Source organism: Ursus maritimus, unplaced genomic scaffold (assembly GCF_017311325.1).
Source record: "Ursus maritimus isolate PB19 unplaced genomic scaffold, ASM1731132v1 scaffold_12, whole genome shotgun sequence".
NCBI lineage: Eukaryota > Metazoa > Chordata > Mammalia > Carnivora > Ursidae > Ursus > Ursus maritimus.
This window is the reverse complement of record NW_024423564.1, coordinates 60,225,578-60,240,615: the sequence shown is the minus strand read 5'-3', so window position 1 is coordinate 60,240,615 and position 15,038 is coordinate 60,225,578. Positions and strand designations below refer to the sequence as shown.

Genomic DNA, 15,038 nt, shown 5'->3' with positions numbered 1-15,038 from the left:
ACTTCATTCCTTCTTACGACTGAATAATATTGCACTGTATCCCACATGTTGTTTCTCCATTCATCAGCTGGTAGATATTTGGGTTGTTTCTGCCCTCTGGCTATTCTGAATAGGACTACTATGAGCATTCATGCATAGATTTTGGGTGGCCATGTCTCCATTTCTCTTCGGTATACCCCTAGGAGTAGGCTTGCTCGGCCGTATGGTGACTCCGTGTTCAAGTGTATGATTCAGGGGCATTAGTCACACTTACAGTGTCGTACAGCCGTTACCACTCTCTAGTTCCCGAACTTTTTCATCTCTCCAGATAGAAGCTCATACCATAAAGCAACAGCCCCCAACCCTCTCTCTCCAGGCTCTGCTAACTCTAGTCTTTCTCTGTGAATTTGCCCATTCTAGATAGATCGTGGAAGTGGCATTATATGCTATTTGACCCTTCGTGTCTGGTTTATTTCACGTAACGTTCATCTATGCTGTAGCACGTGCCAGTACTTCATTTCTTTTTACGGTTGAATAAAATTCTAAGATGTGTACCACATTTTTTCGTCCATTTACCCATGGATGGACACTTGGGTTGTTTCTGCTTTTGGGCTATTGTGAATAATGCTGCTGTTATAAACATCAGTGTGCAAGTATCTGTTTGAATCCTGTTCAGTTCCTTTAGCTACGTACCTACGTGTGGCTTTGCTGGATCACCTGGTAATTCTATGTTTAGCTTTTGGAGGAACCACTAAACTATTTTCCAGAGCAGCTGTACTAATTTGCATTTCCACCAGCAATGTACAAGGTTTCCAATTTCTGCACTATTAATCTCTCCTTGTCAACACTTGCCATTTTTCTTTTTTTTTTCTTTTTAAAGATTTTATTTATTTATTTGACAGAGAGAGAGACAGCCAGCGAGGGAGGGAACACAGGCAGGGGGAGTGGGAGAGGAAGAAGCAGGCTCCCAGCAGAGGAGCCTGATGTGGGGCTCGATCCCAGGACTCCAGGATCACGCCCTGAGCCGAAAGCAGACGCTTAACGACTGAGCCACCCAGGCGCCCCTATTTTTCTTTTTTTGAAAATATTTTTATAATAGACATTCTGAAGGCTGTAAAGTGGTATCTCGTCGTGGCTTTGATTTGCATTTCTCGGATGATGACTGGTGTTGAGCATCTTTTCATGTGCTTATTGGTGTTTGTGTATCTTCTTTGGAGAAAAGTGTATTCAAGTCCTTTGCCCGTTTTCAAATTTGGTTGTTTGTGTTTTGTTGTTGTTGAGTTTTAGAAGTTCTTTATATATTCTGGCTACTTAATTCTTTATCAGATATATGATTTGCAAATATTCTCTCCCATTCTGTGAGTTGTCTTTTCATTCTCTTGGGTAGTGTTTTCTCTCTCTCTCTTTTTTTTAAGATTTATTTATTTATTTATTTGAGAGTGAGCACATGTGTATGTGTGTGCATGAGCAGGAGAGGGGGCTGAAGAGGAGGGAGAGGGATAAACAGACCCTGCGCTGAGCTCTGAGCGACTCACGACCCTGTGATCACGACCCAAGCCGAAATCAAAAGTCTGACGTTTGACCCACTGAGCCATGCAGGTGCCCCCATAGTGTTCTTTGATGCACAAAAATTTTAAATTTTGATGAAGTTGGTTTATTTTTTCCTTTATTGTCTGTCCTTTTGGTGTTGTATTCATGAAATTATTGCCATATCCAATGTCATGAAGGTTTCCTCCTATGTGTGCTTTGAAGAGTTTTATAGTTTTAGCTTTTAATCTTACTGTTTGAGTCAGCTTTTGTGTATAGTGTGAGGTAGGGGCCCAACTTCATTCTTTTTTTTTTTATTAAAGATTTTATTTATTTATTTGACAGAGAGAGACAGCCAGCAAGAGAGGGAACACAAGCAGGGGGAGTAGGAGAGGAAGAAACAGGCTCTGAGAGGAGAGGCATGATGTGGGGCTCGATCCCAGAATGCCGGGATCACGCCCTGAGCCAAAGGCAGACGCTTAACGACTGCGCCACCCAGGATCCCCCCAACTTCATTCTTTTGCATGTGGAAATCCAGTTTTCCCAGAACCATTTGTTAAAAGGCCATCTTTCCCCATTGAATGGTCTTGGCACCCTTGTCAAAAATCAGTTGACTACACTTATTTCTGGGCTTTCTATTTTATTCCATCGGTCTGTACGTCCTTATGCCAAAACCACACTGTCTTGAACTATAGCTTTGCAGCAAGTTTTGAAATCAGGAAGGGTGTTATGAGTCCACTAACTTTGGTTTTTTTTTCTCCAAAATTATTTTGGCTGTTTAGGGTCAATCTTTGCTATTTATTTATTTATTTATTTATTTATTTGAGTTTTATTTACTGGGAGCCTGGGTGCCTCAGTCGGTTAAGCATCTGCCTCCAGCTCAGGTCATGATCCTGGAGTCTCGGGATCGAGTCCTGCATCAGTCTTTCTGCTCAGCAGGGAGTCTGTTTCTCTTCTGATCCTGCTGCCTCTCGTCCTTTCTCTCTCACTCTTCTCTCTGTCAAATAAATAAATAAAATCTTTGAAAAAAATCAAGTTTTATTTATTTAAGTATTCTCTATACTCCATGTGGGGCTCGAATTGACCTGAGATCAAGAGTCACATGCTCTTCTGCCTGAGTCAGGCAGGTGCCCCCAATCTTTGCTTTTTAAGAGGAGTATTTTGTCTATCAGCATTTTTTAAAGGTGTTATTTATGTATTTGAAAGACAGAGGGAGAGAGAGTAAGCAGAGGGAGGAGCAGAGGGAGAGAGACAAGCAGACTCTGCCCCTGAGCGTGGACCCTGAGTGCGGGGCATCCCACAGCCCTGAGATCATTACCTGAGGCGAGGCAGGTGAAACCAAGAGCCAACGCCCGACCAATCGACCAATCGAGCCACCCAGGCAACCCCTGCCCATTTGCATATTTAAAGACAACATATTTGCAAACTGCATTAGCCTTTTTAAAACCTTTTCAAGATATGTAACATGTATCAGTAAACTATGTAAAGAGTACTACTAATCTCAAGTACCGCCCGATGAATATTTACATATGTAAACTGGTAACTACGACACAGATCAAGACAGATCTTTCCGAGCAGCCCAGAACCGTCCCTTCTGACCTTTTCCATTCGATACCCCTTCTCCTGGGGCAGGATTTCTCAACCTCGGCATTACCGACATCTCGCGTTGTGCGGATGTGGGTGTGGGGGGCTGGGCTCCGCGCTGTGAGATGTGTCCCCGGGCTCCACCCAGTAGGACGGTAGTAGCAGAGATGCTTGGAAACCCTGTGACTCTTCCATTGCTCATCAGATTTGCATGTGTTTGTGCACCTGTTTATATTGCTATAGACTCATGACTTCTTAGGTTATTCGGTGAACTATAATCTGTTGCTACCGTTATTTATTGTGATACTCAAATTGTCCCCAGTTTGACCAGTGAGATCCCCTTTAAGCAAGATTTGTGTCCCTTTGACACGTCCCCATCGTTCTTTGAGATCTCTTGTTTTCTGGTACCAGATGTCTCAGGCTCGTTCTGTACTTTCCTGCCCAAATCCCAGACTCAGCCATTGCTCTGAGGAGGCTGGTTCCTTTTAGTGGAAAATGGTACCTAGGAGACAAGATCTTGGAGCAAGCCGTGTTCACAACTATTGGTGTCTCTGCCTCTCTCTATTGGCTCCAACCTCCAGAAGCCTCTGGTGGCCGAGATGGCCCTGAACCAAGTTCCAGGCACTTACAGGCCCTCAGAAGGAAAGAGGCCCATTTTCTTTTGGGTTCCCCTCAGTGCTGTTAAATAAGGGGCTCTATTGGTCCTGTTCAGCCAAGCGTCCATCCTGGGCCAATCACTGTGGCTGGGGGCATGGGATGCTTTTATTGGCCAAGCTTGGGTTCCAGGCCCACCCCTATCTGAAGACGGGGTGATGGATGGGCTTGCATAATCCAGCTTCACCTAGCTACAGGGAAAGGGTAGCCCACAGGGGAGAAGGGCCTCCTTCACCAGAAGACAGATGAGGAAATCTAGGGCTGACAAAACAGGTATCTCCTATCACAAATCAGAGTTTCATTATACGTTGTGATTGCAGCTGAAGGATGAGAATAGGGGGATGCTGAAGAAGATGAGTGAGCCCTCCTTTCCGAAGGTCAGGGAGGCCTCTCCAAGGAGGGGCAGGCAAGCAGAGATGCGAAGGAGGGGAGCCCTAGCTGGGCAATGGGGTGTGCTAGTGGAGTGGCCCAGGTAGAGGAGACCACCTGTGCAAAGGCCCTGAGGGGGAAGGTTGCCCTGGCCTGGAAGGAGGACAGTGTGGCCAGAGCACGGCGAGCGAGAGGAGAGCAGCAGGAGATGGGCTGGGGAGGTGGGCAGAGGACACTGATCCGGCAGGGACTCGAGGGTGCTGACAAGAATGGTGGCTTTATGCTCAGTGGAATGGGCTGCCACTGAAGGCTTTCAGGGAGGGCAGCACAGTCCGGCAGCTAGGGGAATAAGGATTGGAGTGGTTCAGTGGGGGAGGGGAGACAGGACTATGACACCAGATCTACCTCATATCTTTACCCTCCCTCTTGTCTCCTCGTTGAAACTGTGACATTCAGGAGTCTTCGATGAAGTGACCTCATGCCTGGTGGAGGTGCCGGGGAAGAGAGATGATGACAACAAGATGGCTCTGGTATGCTTCCTGCCCAACCCCCAGCTGACTTCCCCAGGGTGCCCCCTCCCCTCCCCGACTCTCCAGCGCCAGTGGTCCCTGTGTCTTTGCTCGGCTCTTCTTTTCTCCATGGCACTCATCACCGTCTGGTATGCACTACGCTTTACTAGTTCATCTTGGTTTTTGTTAGCCTCTCACACTGGAATGTATCCTCCATCAATCAGGGATTTTTAAAAAAGATTTTATCTATTTATTTATAGAGAGAGAGAGAGAGCGCACACACGAGTGGGGGAGGAGGGGCAGAAGGAGAGGGAGAAGCAGACTCCCTTCTGAGCAGGGAGCCTGATGTGGGGCTTGATCCCAGGACCCTGAGATCATGACCTGAGCCGAAAGCGGTTGCTTAACCGACTGAGCCACCCAGGTGCCCCTAAATCAGGGATTTTGGTCTGTCTTATTCCCAGCTCTATTCCCAGCATCTAGAACAGTGCCTGGCACATCATAGGTGCTCAATAAAGCTTTTTAAGCAACTGAATCAATTGTGAGAGGGTCTCTAAAAGGGGAAGAAAGACTGGAAATGGCCCTTTTCAGGTCACAGTCCCAACCCAGGTCTTGGCTCAGGAGGCCAGAGAAGGCCGGCACCAATAGGACTTGGTGAGGGTCAGTGGGGACAGACTGGACAGGCCGGTGGTCATGAGTGTGAACACATGCTTAGTCAGGGAGACTGGCTGGTGGACGGAGCCTGGAGGTGGGATCCACCCAAGCCAGGCCATGCAGGGGGAAGCCCTGCCCTCAGGCTGCTTCACAGGCAAACTCCAGTCCCTGGGATGCCCCAGGATGGGGCATGGGGAGAGGGTGACAGGACTAATAAGAAGTCTGGCATTTGGGAGTATCTGTCCTCATCCCATGGCATTCCTCCAGCCGTCCACCTTGTTCTTGCCACACTGGCCTTTCTCGGTTTCTCACACCTGCCATACTCATTCCTGCCCCAGGGCCTTTGCACTTGTCTTTTCTGCCAGGAGATTTCTTCTCATCTACAAAATGTGCATAATAAAATTGAAGTGAGGCCTGTGTTAATGTATGCACAGCACTGAGCACGGTGCCTGCAACAAATAGGGTTTATTACTACAGTCGTTCAACACATTTTTTTGAGTCCCTACTATGTGCAAGTCATCATTTCAGGCACTAGAGATACAAGAGTGAGGTAACATTCTAGTTACTTCAGACCTTCCTCTAGTTCTTCATATGGTTACCCCCCCCCTTTTTTTTTTGATGGTTACCTCTTTCTTGTCATTCAGGACTCAGCCCAAATATCAGCTCTCCTGAGAGGCCTCCCAGGACCCTTCAGTCTATTAACTATCCCTCTATCATCACTTTGGCAGTTTATCAGTTGTTATTTAGCAAACCACCCTCAAGACTTAGTGGTCTAAATGTTCACTCCACTGGGGGAATAAGGACTGTGGGGCCCAATATCTCATGATTCTGACATTTTTGAAAAATTTTAATTTTTATTTATTTTTACTTGAAGTGTATACAATATTATGTGAATATTATACAATATAATATATTATATTATATATTATACAATATTATAAGTGAATACAGTATTATATTAGTTTCAGGTGTACAACTTAATGATTCCACCTTTAAATACATGACCTGGTGATCACCAGGATAAACCTAGCTACCATCTGTCACCATACAAAGTTGTTACAATATTAGTGACTATATTCCCTATGTGGTACATTGCATCCCTGTGTCTTAATTATTTTATGATGGGAAATTTGTACCTTTTTAATCCCCTTCTGTTTTGCCCTCTGGCAACACCAGAATGTTTGAACATTCAGAATGAATCTGTTCTGTTTCGTTTTGTTTATTCATTTGTTTTGTTTTTTACGTTCCACATATAAGTGAAATCGCACGGTATTTGTCTTCCTCTGGCTGACTTATTTCACGTAGCACTATACCCTCTGGGTCCATCATGTTGCACGTGGCAAGATCTCATTCTTTTTTATGGCTGAGTAACATTCCATCGTGTGTGTGTGTGTGTATAGATCTCGCACACCTTCTTTATCTGTTCGTCTATTGATGGACGCTCAGGTTGCTTCCGTGTCTTGGTTATTGTAAATAATGCCACAGTCAGCATAGTGGTGCCCGCATCTTCTAGAATGAGTGCTTTTGTTTTCTTCAGCTGGATACCCAGAAGCGGGCTTGCTGGATTGTATGACAGTTCCGAAACGGTCTGGGCTCAGCGAGGTGGCTCTTCTGCTCTCTGTGCTGTAGACTGAGGTCACTCGGGAGCAGGGGCTGGAACATCCAAGATGACCCTCATCTTCCACACGGTGTCATCAGTCCATATCTAGCCCGGCTTCCTTGCAGCACGGTGCTTGGGCTCTAGAAAGAAAAGGTGGCCAATTCCCTTAAAGGCTAGGCCAAGAATTGGCGTATTATCACTTCATGGCATTCTGTTGGTCCAAGCCAGTGGGAAGATGAGCCCCGATTCAAGGGCTCTCTGTCCTCTTGATTGCAGCGGCAAAGAACGTGCAGCCTCTCGAGCCCACCACACTCCATCAGGGCCACTTGCTTTGCTTTCTTCACTACATGAAGTTAGTTTATTTCATGAGTTTTTCTTCTTCTACCTTAAGATAATGAGGACGCATAGATTAGTTGGACATCAGTAAAGGTATTCCCCTCTCTCAGGTGGCAGGATGCCTTCACCTGGGGCGCCTGGGTGGCACAGCGGTTAAGCGTCTGCCTTCGGCTCAGGGCGTGATCCCGGCGTTATGGGATCGAGCCCCACATCAGGCTCGTTTGCTATGAGCCTGCTTCTTCCTCTCCCACTCCCCCTACTTGTGTTCCCTCTCTCACTGGCTGTCTCTATCTCTGTCAAATAAATAAATAAAATCTTAAAAAAAAAAAAAAAAGGATGCCTTCACCTGACTTGGATGTGCCCTTAAGAGTGGATACTAGAAAGCCCTTGAAAGGTATTATTAGTCGTGGGATTTCGGCGGGAGGTGTCAGCACCTCTTCCGTCCCATCAGCTCCTGCCTCCTCTTCCTTAAGAGAGGGAGACTGGAGAGGGGGAGTGATTTGCAGTGCCTGAAGTCTGGTCCTCTTCCAAACTCTGCCCTTTAGGGATTATCCAGCCCCTCCCCCGCTGCCACCACAGTCTTCCCCAATCTGCACCCCACCCCAAGTGCCCCCGTGGTTTCTCATTTCTCTGGAGCCAATGCTGGGGGCTGGCAGTTGGGGACGAGTTGGTGGTGGCTGGTGGGGGTGTGTGGGCCATCCCTGAGGATGGGGGTCAGTGTGGCTCTCACTCTGTGGCTTTGCCCTCTCTGCCTCCAAGGTGGAGAATGCCATCGCCCCCCAGAAGTGCCAGGAAGGGGAAGGAGAGAAGAAGACCATGATGAAGAAGATGATGGTGTGGGAACCCCGTGCGGGTCTGTGGCATTGGGTGGGGAGGAGGTGGGAGTCCCAGTCCACCCCCTGATGAGACAAGGCTTGAGATGGGAGGAGGACAGAGGAGAAGGCAGGATGCTTGGACGTGAGCCTCGGTCCACCTCTAACTGCCCTCCAGCCCCCTGGGGGAGCTCGGCAAGCTATTTTCGTTCTGTGAGCCTGGCTCTTCTCATCTCCTCAGTACCTGTGATAATGCCTGGGCATGGGCTCGCTTGTTGGGAGGATGCAAGCCAGTGGTGAGATCACTGTAGAACCCTCACCCCTGGGAGCAGTCGTTATTATTTAATACATTATTTCCCCCAGAGATTGCTCCTGGTGGGAAACTTCCAAGAGTTTCCTTACCTTTTTGCAAAATACATTCACTTCTCAGTTATCTACTGGAATGGTTTGGGCCACTGAAGACCCCAAAATTGTATTTAGCTTTGGGTCCCTTAAAGAGATCAAATCCTTGCCCTTGATAATTTAACAAACATTAATTGAGCACCTATTGTGTGTAGATGGGAGATCAAAAGTGAGAAGTAATTAGGACATTTTGCTTTTATTTTGTATTTATTTATTTTGAAGATTTTATTTATTTGAGGGAGCCAGTGAGCGAGCATGAGCAGGGGAGGGGCAGAGTGAGAGGGAGAAGCAGACCCCGCTCAGCAGGAAGCCCAGTGCTGGGGCTCAGATCCCAGGATCCCAGGATCAGGGCCCAAGCTGAAGGCAGATGCTTAACTGATGAGCCACCCAGGGGCCCCTATTTTCTTTTTTTTAAGATTTTATTTATTTATGTGACAGAGAGACAGCCAGCGAGAGAGGGAACACAGCAGGGGGAGTGGGAGAGGAAGAAGCAGGCTCATAGCGGAGGAGCCCGATGTGGGACTCGATCCCCGTACGCCGGGATCACACCCTGAGCCAAAGGCAGACGCTTTAACGACTGCACTACCCAGGCGCCCCGTCCCTATTTTTTATTTTTAAAGATTTTATTTATTTATTTGAGAGAGAGAGAGAGAGAGAGAGCGAGCTCACAAGCTGAGGGAGGCGCAGAGGGAGAGAGACAAGCAGACTCTGCACTGAGCAGGGAGCCCAACGCAGGGCTCGATCCCAGGACCCTGAGATCATGACCTGAGCCGAAGGCAGACGTTTAACTGACTGAGCCACCCAGGGGTCCTTAGGACATTTTAAAAGGAATTCACGTGGACCCCCTTCAAGATCCATTCATGGCGTTTTGGGCGGGCAGTCCATGGTTTAAATACACCTGCTTACTGCAAGGCCGCTGAAGCCGGGTCTTGCTGGGCCCTGTGTGTGGGGTGCGGCTGGCTAAGGTGTGGGATGTGTTTGGTGGCCTTGAACGGAGCTCAGGACAGGGTTTGAGCCATGAGCTGGCTCCCCCACTGGAGGCCTGCATGGTGTGGAGGTGGGGAGTTCCGTCCAGGCTGAGGGGCTGCCGCGGCCTGCACCCTCTGCGGAACGGTGGCCTTGCCCCCCTCACTGGCCCCTCTGTGGTCCCCTGTCCAGAGGCAGATCCAGGAGGAGCCACTGGATTCCCTCTCAAGCACCGTCCGCTGGCAGGCCATCCATCCTCCACACCCACTTGCCCCCTCCCCACCTCATCTTGCTCAGGCCATGCCCAAGCCCCCAGCTAGGCCCCCTCCTCCCAGCCCTGCATCCTTAGCTGCCTGCCACCGGCCACAGGCCCCCTCCCTCACTGCGTGCCCTTGCTTTGTGTCTCCGCCAGTCACACCCAGCCCGCCCTGGGTGGGCAAGAAAGATCAGAGCTGGTGAACACGTGCGTGAAGAGTGTGTTCTCCCTCCCCTCTGTGCAGGCCATGCAGGAGAAAGACGAGGCCAAGGCTGAGACCATACAGGTGAGTCGTCAGGGCTGTCAGTGTCCTTAGAGTAAGGTGCATTTCTGATCTCCCAGTGGGGAGAAAAGGAGCGTTCCAGAAGATGGATGTAAATCTTCACACTCCTACTCAAGCCGCATGACCTCACCTCTCATGGCCTGAGCAGGCACTTGATAAATATTTGGTGAATGAGTGAATCTTCGGAATAAGGGATTGCTCATTTGGGGTGCTCTGTCCCCTTGTGGGTCTTGCCCTAAGAGAGGGATGCGAGCATGTGTTGGCCCGTGGAGGTGGCAGGGATTGGGGGAGGAGGGCTGAGGACTGGGTGAGCTGGGGTGAGGCCTAGCTGGGGGGAGGGTAGAACGTCAAGGGGCTCCTGTGAGCATCTTCCAACCTTGGTGGGTGGTCCCGGAAGTGGGTAGAGGTGACCCTTAGTGCAGGATGTAGGGTCAGTGGGGGAGGTTCAGGGAGAGGAGTTTCCGCCCAGAGGGAGGCACATTCATTCATCCTTTCATTCAGCAAATACGCACAGTGCCCACTCCGAAACATCAGGGGCCGGGGGATACAGTAGAGGAAGGGCAGCGGGGAGATGGACATTGTCAAAGAATCATATGAATAAATGCACGTTTGTAGCAGTGGTAAATGTTGCAAGCCAGAAGTACTTGGGGCTATAAAGAGCCTAGGATGGATGTCCTGCCCTAGGTGGGGGTGAGGGGTCATGATGCTGCAGCTGAGAGGTTAAAGAAGAATTAGTTAGCTGGTGGGGGGGGGGTGGCAGAAAGAAGGGCATGCCAGGCAGAGGGAACAGTCTATTCAATGGCTTGAGGACAATGGGAACAAGGTGACTGCAAGAATGACAAGGGAGCCATGTGGCCGGAGCCCAGTGGTTGAGGCAAGAGTGCTGGGAAGCGAGGCTAGAGGGCAGTGGGGGCCAGACCACACTGGCAGCAGGAGGGCTCTGGGTCCCAGGAGGTGGTGCACTGAGACAAGACCCAAAGGAAAGGTGGGGGAATCCCTGCTGCCTGGGAAGAGACCAGGCAGCCCTCTTGCAGTACCAGGCCCAGACAGCAGAGGTCAGTGCTGAGCAGTGATGTACCCTGGATGGAGGGGAAGGGGAGGGAGTTGCCAAATGGGGCCGGCTTGGTGGTTGTGGGGTAACCTTGGTGTGCACAGAATGGGGAAGCCTGGACAAGGACAACCTGGGAGACAGACAGATGTGACGAGCTGGCAGAAGGAAAGGAGGCAGGGGACAGAGGGTCTTCCCAGAGTGGCTCAAACCCTCTCTTCAGCCTTATGTGTATGTAATGCCTGCACCTTCCTAAGACCATTCTGGGACTGTGGTGTGGCTAAGGGAGAGGGAACCTGGGCAGGGGAGACGTGGCTCCCTGCAGGGGCAACTTGGAAAATCTATTTGGGTCTAGGGGTAGCAAGCAAAGAAAGCATCAGAGAACTTCCCAGAGACAATAATAAAAGGAAGGCTGGCCCTCCCGTTCATCAGGCTCTTACAGCTCTAGTGCCGTTGTCCCACCCATCCTCTCATTTGTTCCTCATGACTCAAAATCACCTTGTCCTGTGAGCTTGGACAAGTGAGTCCTCATTTGCAAAATGAGAAAAACACTTTGAGGGGTGCCTGGGTGGCTCAGTCGTTGGGTGTCTGCCTTCGGCTCAGGGCGTGATCCTGGTGTTATGGGATCGAGCCCCACATCAGGCTTCTCTGCTGGGAGCCTGCTTCTTCCTCTCCCACTCTCCCTGCTTGTGTTCCCTGTCTCTCTGGCTGTCTGTCTGTCAAATAAATAAATAAAATCTTTAAAAAAAAAAAAGAAAAACACTTTGAGGACAAAGTGATATGGTTGTGCAAATCACCAGGCACTGACCTGGCCCATGGTAGATCCTTAGTCAATGTTGGGGCTCCTCTTCCTCCTCCTTTAACGTAGGACTGCAGGGATAATAATCACCAATTTCCTTTTTTTTTTTTTTTTAAGATTTTTAAAATTTATTTGAGAGAGAGAGTGAGAGTGGGAGGGCCACAGGGAAGGAGAGAATCCCAAGCAGACACCGCGCTGAGCACAGAGCCCAATGCCGGGGTCAGTCCCAAGACCCTGAGATCATGACCTGAGCCAAAACCAAGAGTCCGACGCTTAACGGACTCGGCAACCCAGGCACTGCACCGATTTGTTAATAAGGAAACTGTAACCCATGGCGGGGAGCGGGGAGTAATTTGTCCACTATCACACCTCAAGTTAGTCTCCGAGGAGGGGCAGGAAAGCAGCTCCCATGGGCCGAGTGCCCCTCCTCCCCTGATCCATAGTCGGGGTTGCAGGCTGGGTCTGCTCCAGAGCCTCCTAACGGCTTGGTCCTCCTCCTGTCCACAGACACTTTACCGTCAGACCCTGGAAGCCCTGCAGACACTGCTCAAAGCCCTCTTTGTGGAGGACCCCACTCCCGCTGGACTGAAGAGCATCTTGGAGGTGTGGGGGCAGGGAGGAGAGCAAGGGCAGAGGGGAAAGGAGAACGGGCCCCGGAGCGGTGGGGAGGCTGTGCCCAGAAGGAGTGGTTTGACTTCTGGATGTCACCTTGTGCTAGCGGTCTGCCCCCGGGGCCCTCTTACAGGCCCTGTTGCAAACTCGGGCCCGTCACTCTCCCTGTGCCCCGTGCCCCTGTTCTAGCAGCCACCATAGCTTTGCCTTCTCCGTTCTCATCCCTCCCTCTCTCGTCTATCCTCATGACTCTCCAGCTATCATCTCTCTCCTCGCTGACTTTCATCCTCCCACTGGTCTTCCAGTCCTAGCTTCAGCTTCTGGACCCCATGTCTCCCTATGCTCCAGGAGGAGGAGGAGGGGGGCAGTGGACAGTTGCCTCTATGTCCTCCTGGAAGCTTCCTGCTGACTGGTGAAGGCTGACCTGAGTCTCGCCCTTGTCCTCACAGCCCCTGGGGCCCTGGATGAACTCCGGGAAGGCCCATGAGCGAGCACGGGCTGTGAACAGCAATGTCTCTGTGTTGAACCACACGCTTCTGACTCTGCCTTTCCTTGTGAGTGGTCCCTGGGAGGGGAGGACACTCTCGGGGAGAATCTTCTTGGCTCTAAGGGAGCCGGTGCATCTGTCCCAAGGTTCCCAGGTGGCCCTTGTCATTTTCAGAGGCGCTCCTATCAGGGCCAGACCATCCAGCTCTGTTCACTAATTACATAAGAGTATTGCATAATAGTATTGAACCTATAAGACTCGGTCCCTGAAGTTATGACACAAACAGATGTCGTCGGGCTTCCCGGCGCTGGGGCTTCTGCTGGGGAGGCTCATCCTTCGCATCGGGGATCCTGACGAGGAGATTGGCCGGGAGGCTCTGGACGGCATCATCATCCTCTACACCATCCTGGAGCTCCCAAAACGTAAGTCCTTCGGGGTGCCTCGGAGGCAAGACGTCTAGCGGGGGCTCAGCCTGGGGATCGGCTGAAGCCTTGGCAGCAAGGCATGGGGAGAAGCTGGAGGAGCCCACCACAGGGGCTGACGGGGTCTGCAGAAGCCCACAGTCCCCACAGACCCAGAGCACAGAGGCTACAAACAAACCTATTTTGATTGAAGCCGTCCTGCTCTCTGAGCCCCTCCTCGTCCTTCCAAGCGTAATCTGTGGCTCCCATTGTCACATTCTTACGATGGCACCGTGCACACGTGGGCATGGTAGCCTTCATGTGCCGAGCGCAGGGCAAGGCTGTGTCTTCGTCACCACTGCATTCCCACGGTCTAGCCCTGGGCCTGGGCACATGGTGGGTGCTCAGTGGATGTTTACTGAGTGAATGAACAAAGAACAGGTCCCACGTTAGAATCGGAGTGGCTACAACCTGTAGACCCAGGTTAGGGAGCTGGGGATGTGAAATGGGCCGACCCAGTCACCGGGCTGGTGTCCGACCTCAGTGGCTACCTGCCCCCTTCCTTTCTCCATGATCCCAACCACCGGCCTTTGCATGTTGTGTGAACTTCCCCGGAGCCAGAGTGACCTGGCAATCTGAAATCACAGTTAACTGGCTATCCTGTATTTTACCTGGTGACCCCAGACCCACACTCTCAAGGGTGAAGTGGTTGTCCAGGCCCCCTGAGTATAGGGAGCAGCAAAGCTGGGCTATGAACTTGGGTCTTTCTGATTCCAGGTCTCAAACTTCTTTCCTTTACAAATAACCCACACACTGGGTCCATAAGGTCCCTCTGCCTCGATGGGCCTTTCTTGTGTTTATATCTTATATACCCCCAGGGAACCAGGTAGGACCCAGGCCACGTCTCAGTAAGGCCTTAGGAAATGAGCCTGAAATGTGTTTCCTTCAACAGAAAGCATGAAGCCACCTTGTGCCAGGTCTAGTCTAGGCACTGAAAACACAGCGATGCAGTCAAATAATCCTCCCTGTTGCGCTGCCCTTCTCGTTGTCAGGAGACCATGAACAAAATAAACAAGTGATACGTGTAGTGAAGTCAGATAACGATGAGCACTAAAGAAAACACATCAGAAAAGGGGCTTTGGGAAGGCCAGGGTAGGGGGATTGCAATTCAAAGAGAATCACCACATACCTACGGCCGAAATCAAACCGACAGCTCACTGGTGGGACATGGAGCCACTGGAACGCTCGTGCGCTGCGGGTGGGCACATAGTGGGTCCGACTGAAAACCATTTGGCAGCATCCCCTGAAGCCAAAGCTACAGCTACCCTAGGACCCAACAGGTACACTCCTGGCTACATACCTAACAAATGGGTACGTACGTTCACCGAAAGGCACGGACTAGGCATACCAGAATGTTCGTAGCGGCACCAATAGCTGGACACGCCCCAGATGTCCATCAGAAGTAGGCGAGAGAAATAAACTGTAGAGTATTCACCCCACGGGAAATGAGGCAGCACCACGGACCAACGAGCTGACGCTCCTTGCAACAGCGTGGATGGCTCTCACCGCATGATGTCGGGGGAAAGCCAGGCACGTGGGAGAACACAGGAGAACATGCCACATGGCGTCCAACAGCGAGAAATCCAGCCTGTGGGTTTAGGAGTCAGAACAGTGGTTACCTGAGTGTGTGTGGGGGGGCAGGGGATGGGAAGGAGAGCGAAGAGGGGCCTCTGGGGTGCCGATCGTGTTCTGTTGCTTGACCT

General features: G+C 50.6%; 1 protein-coding gene across 1 annotated transcript in view; it reads left to right on the top strand.

Annotated features, from left to right (window-relative positions):
• MROH7 (maestro heat like repeat family member 7) overlaps positions 1 to 15,038 on the top strand; it is a 42,421-nt gene that overhangs the window by 3,123 nt on the left and 24,260 nt on the right. Inside the window, exons 2-8 of the mRNA XM_040626689.1 lie at positions 4,570 to 4,643; positions 7,969 to 8,043; positions 9,582 to 9,643; positions 9,784 to 9,931; positions 12,283 to 12,378; positions 12,837 to 12,941; positions 13,161 to 13,296. Of these exons, the coding sequence (XP_040482623.1) occupies positions 4,570 to 4,643; positions 7,969 to 8,043; positions 9,582 to 9,643; positions 9,784 to 9,931; positions 12,283 to 12,378; positions 12,837 to 12,941; positions 13,161 to 13,296 (696 nt within the window). The remainder of the gene's footprint in view (positions 1 to 4,569; positions 4,644 to 7,968; positions 8,044 to 9,581; positions 9,644 to 9,783; positions 9,932 to 12,282; positions 12,379 to 12,836; positions 12,942 to 13,160; positions 13,297 to 15,038) is intronic.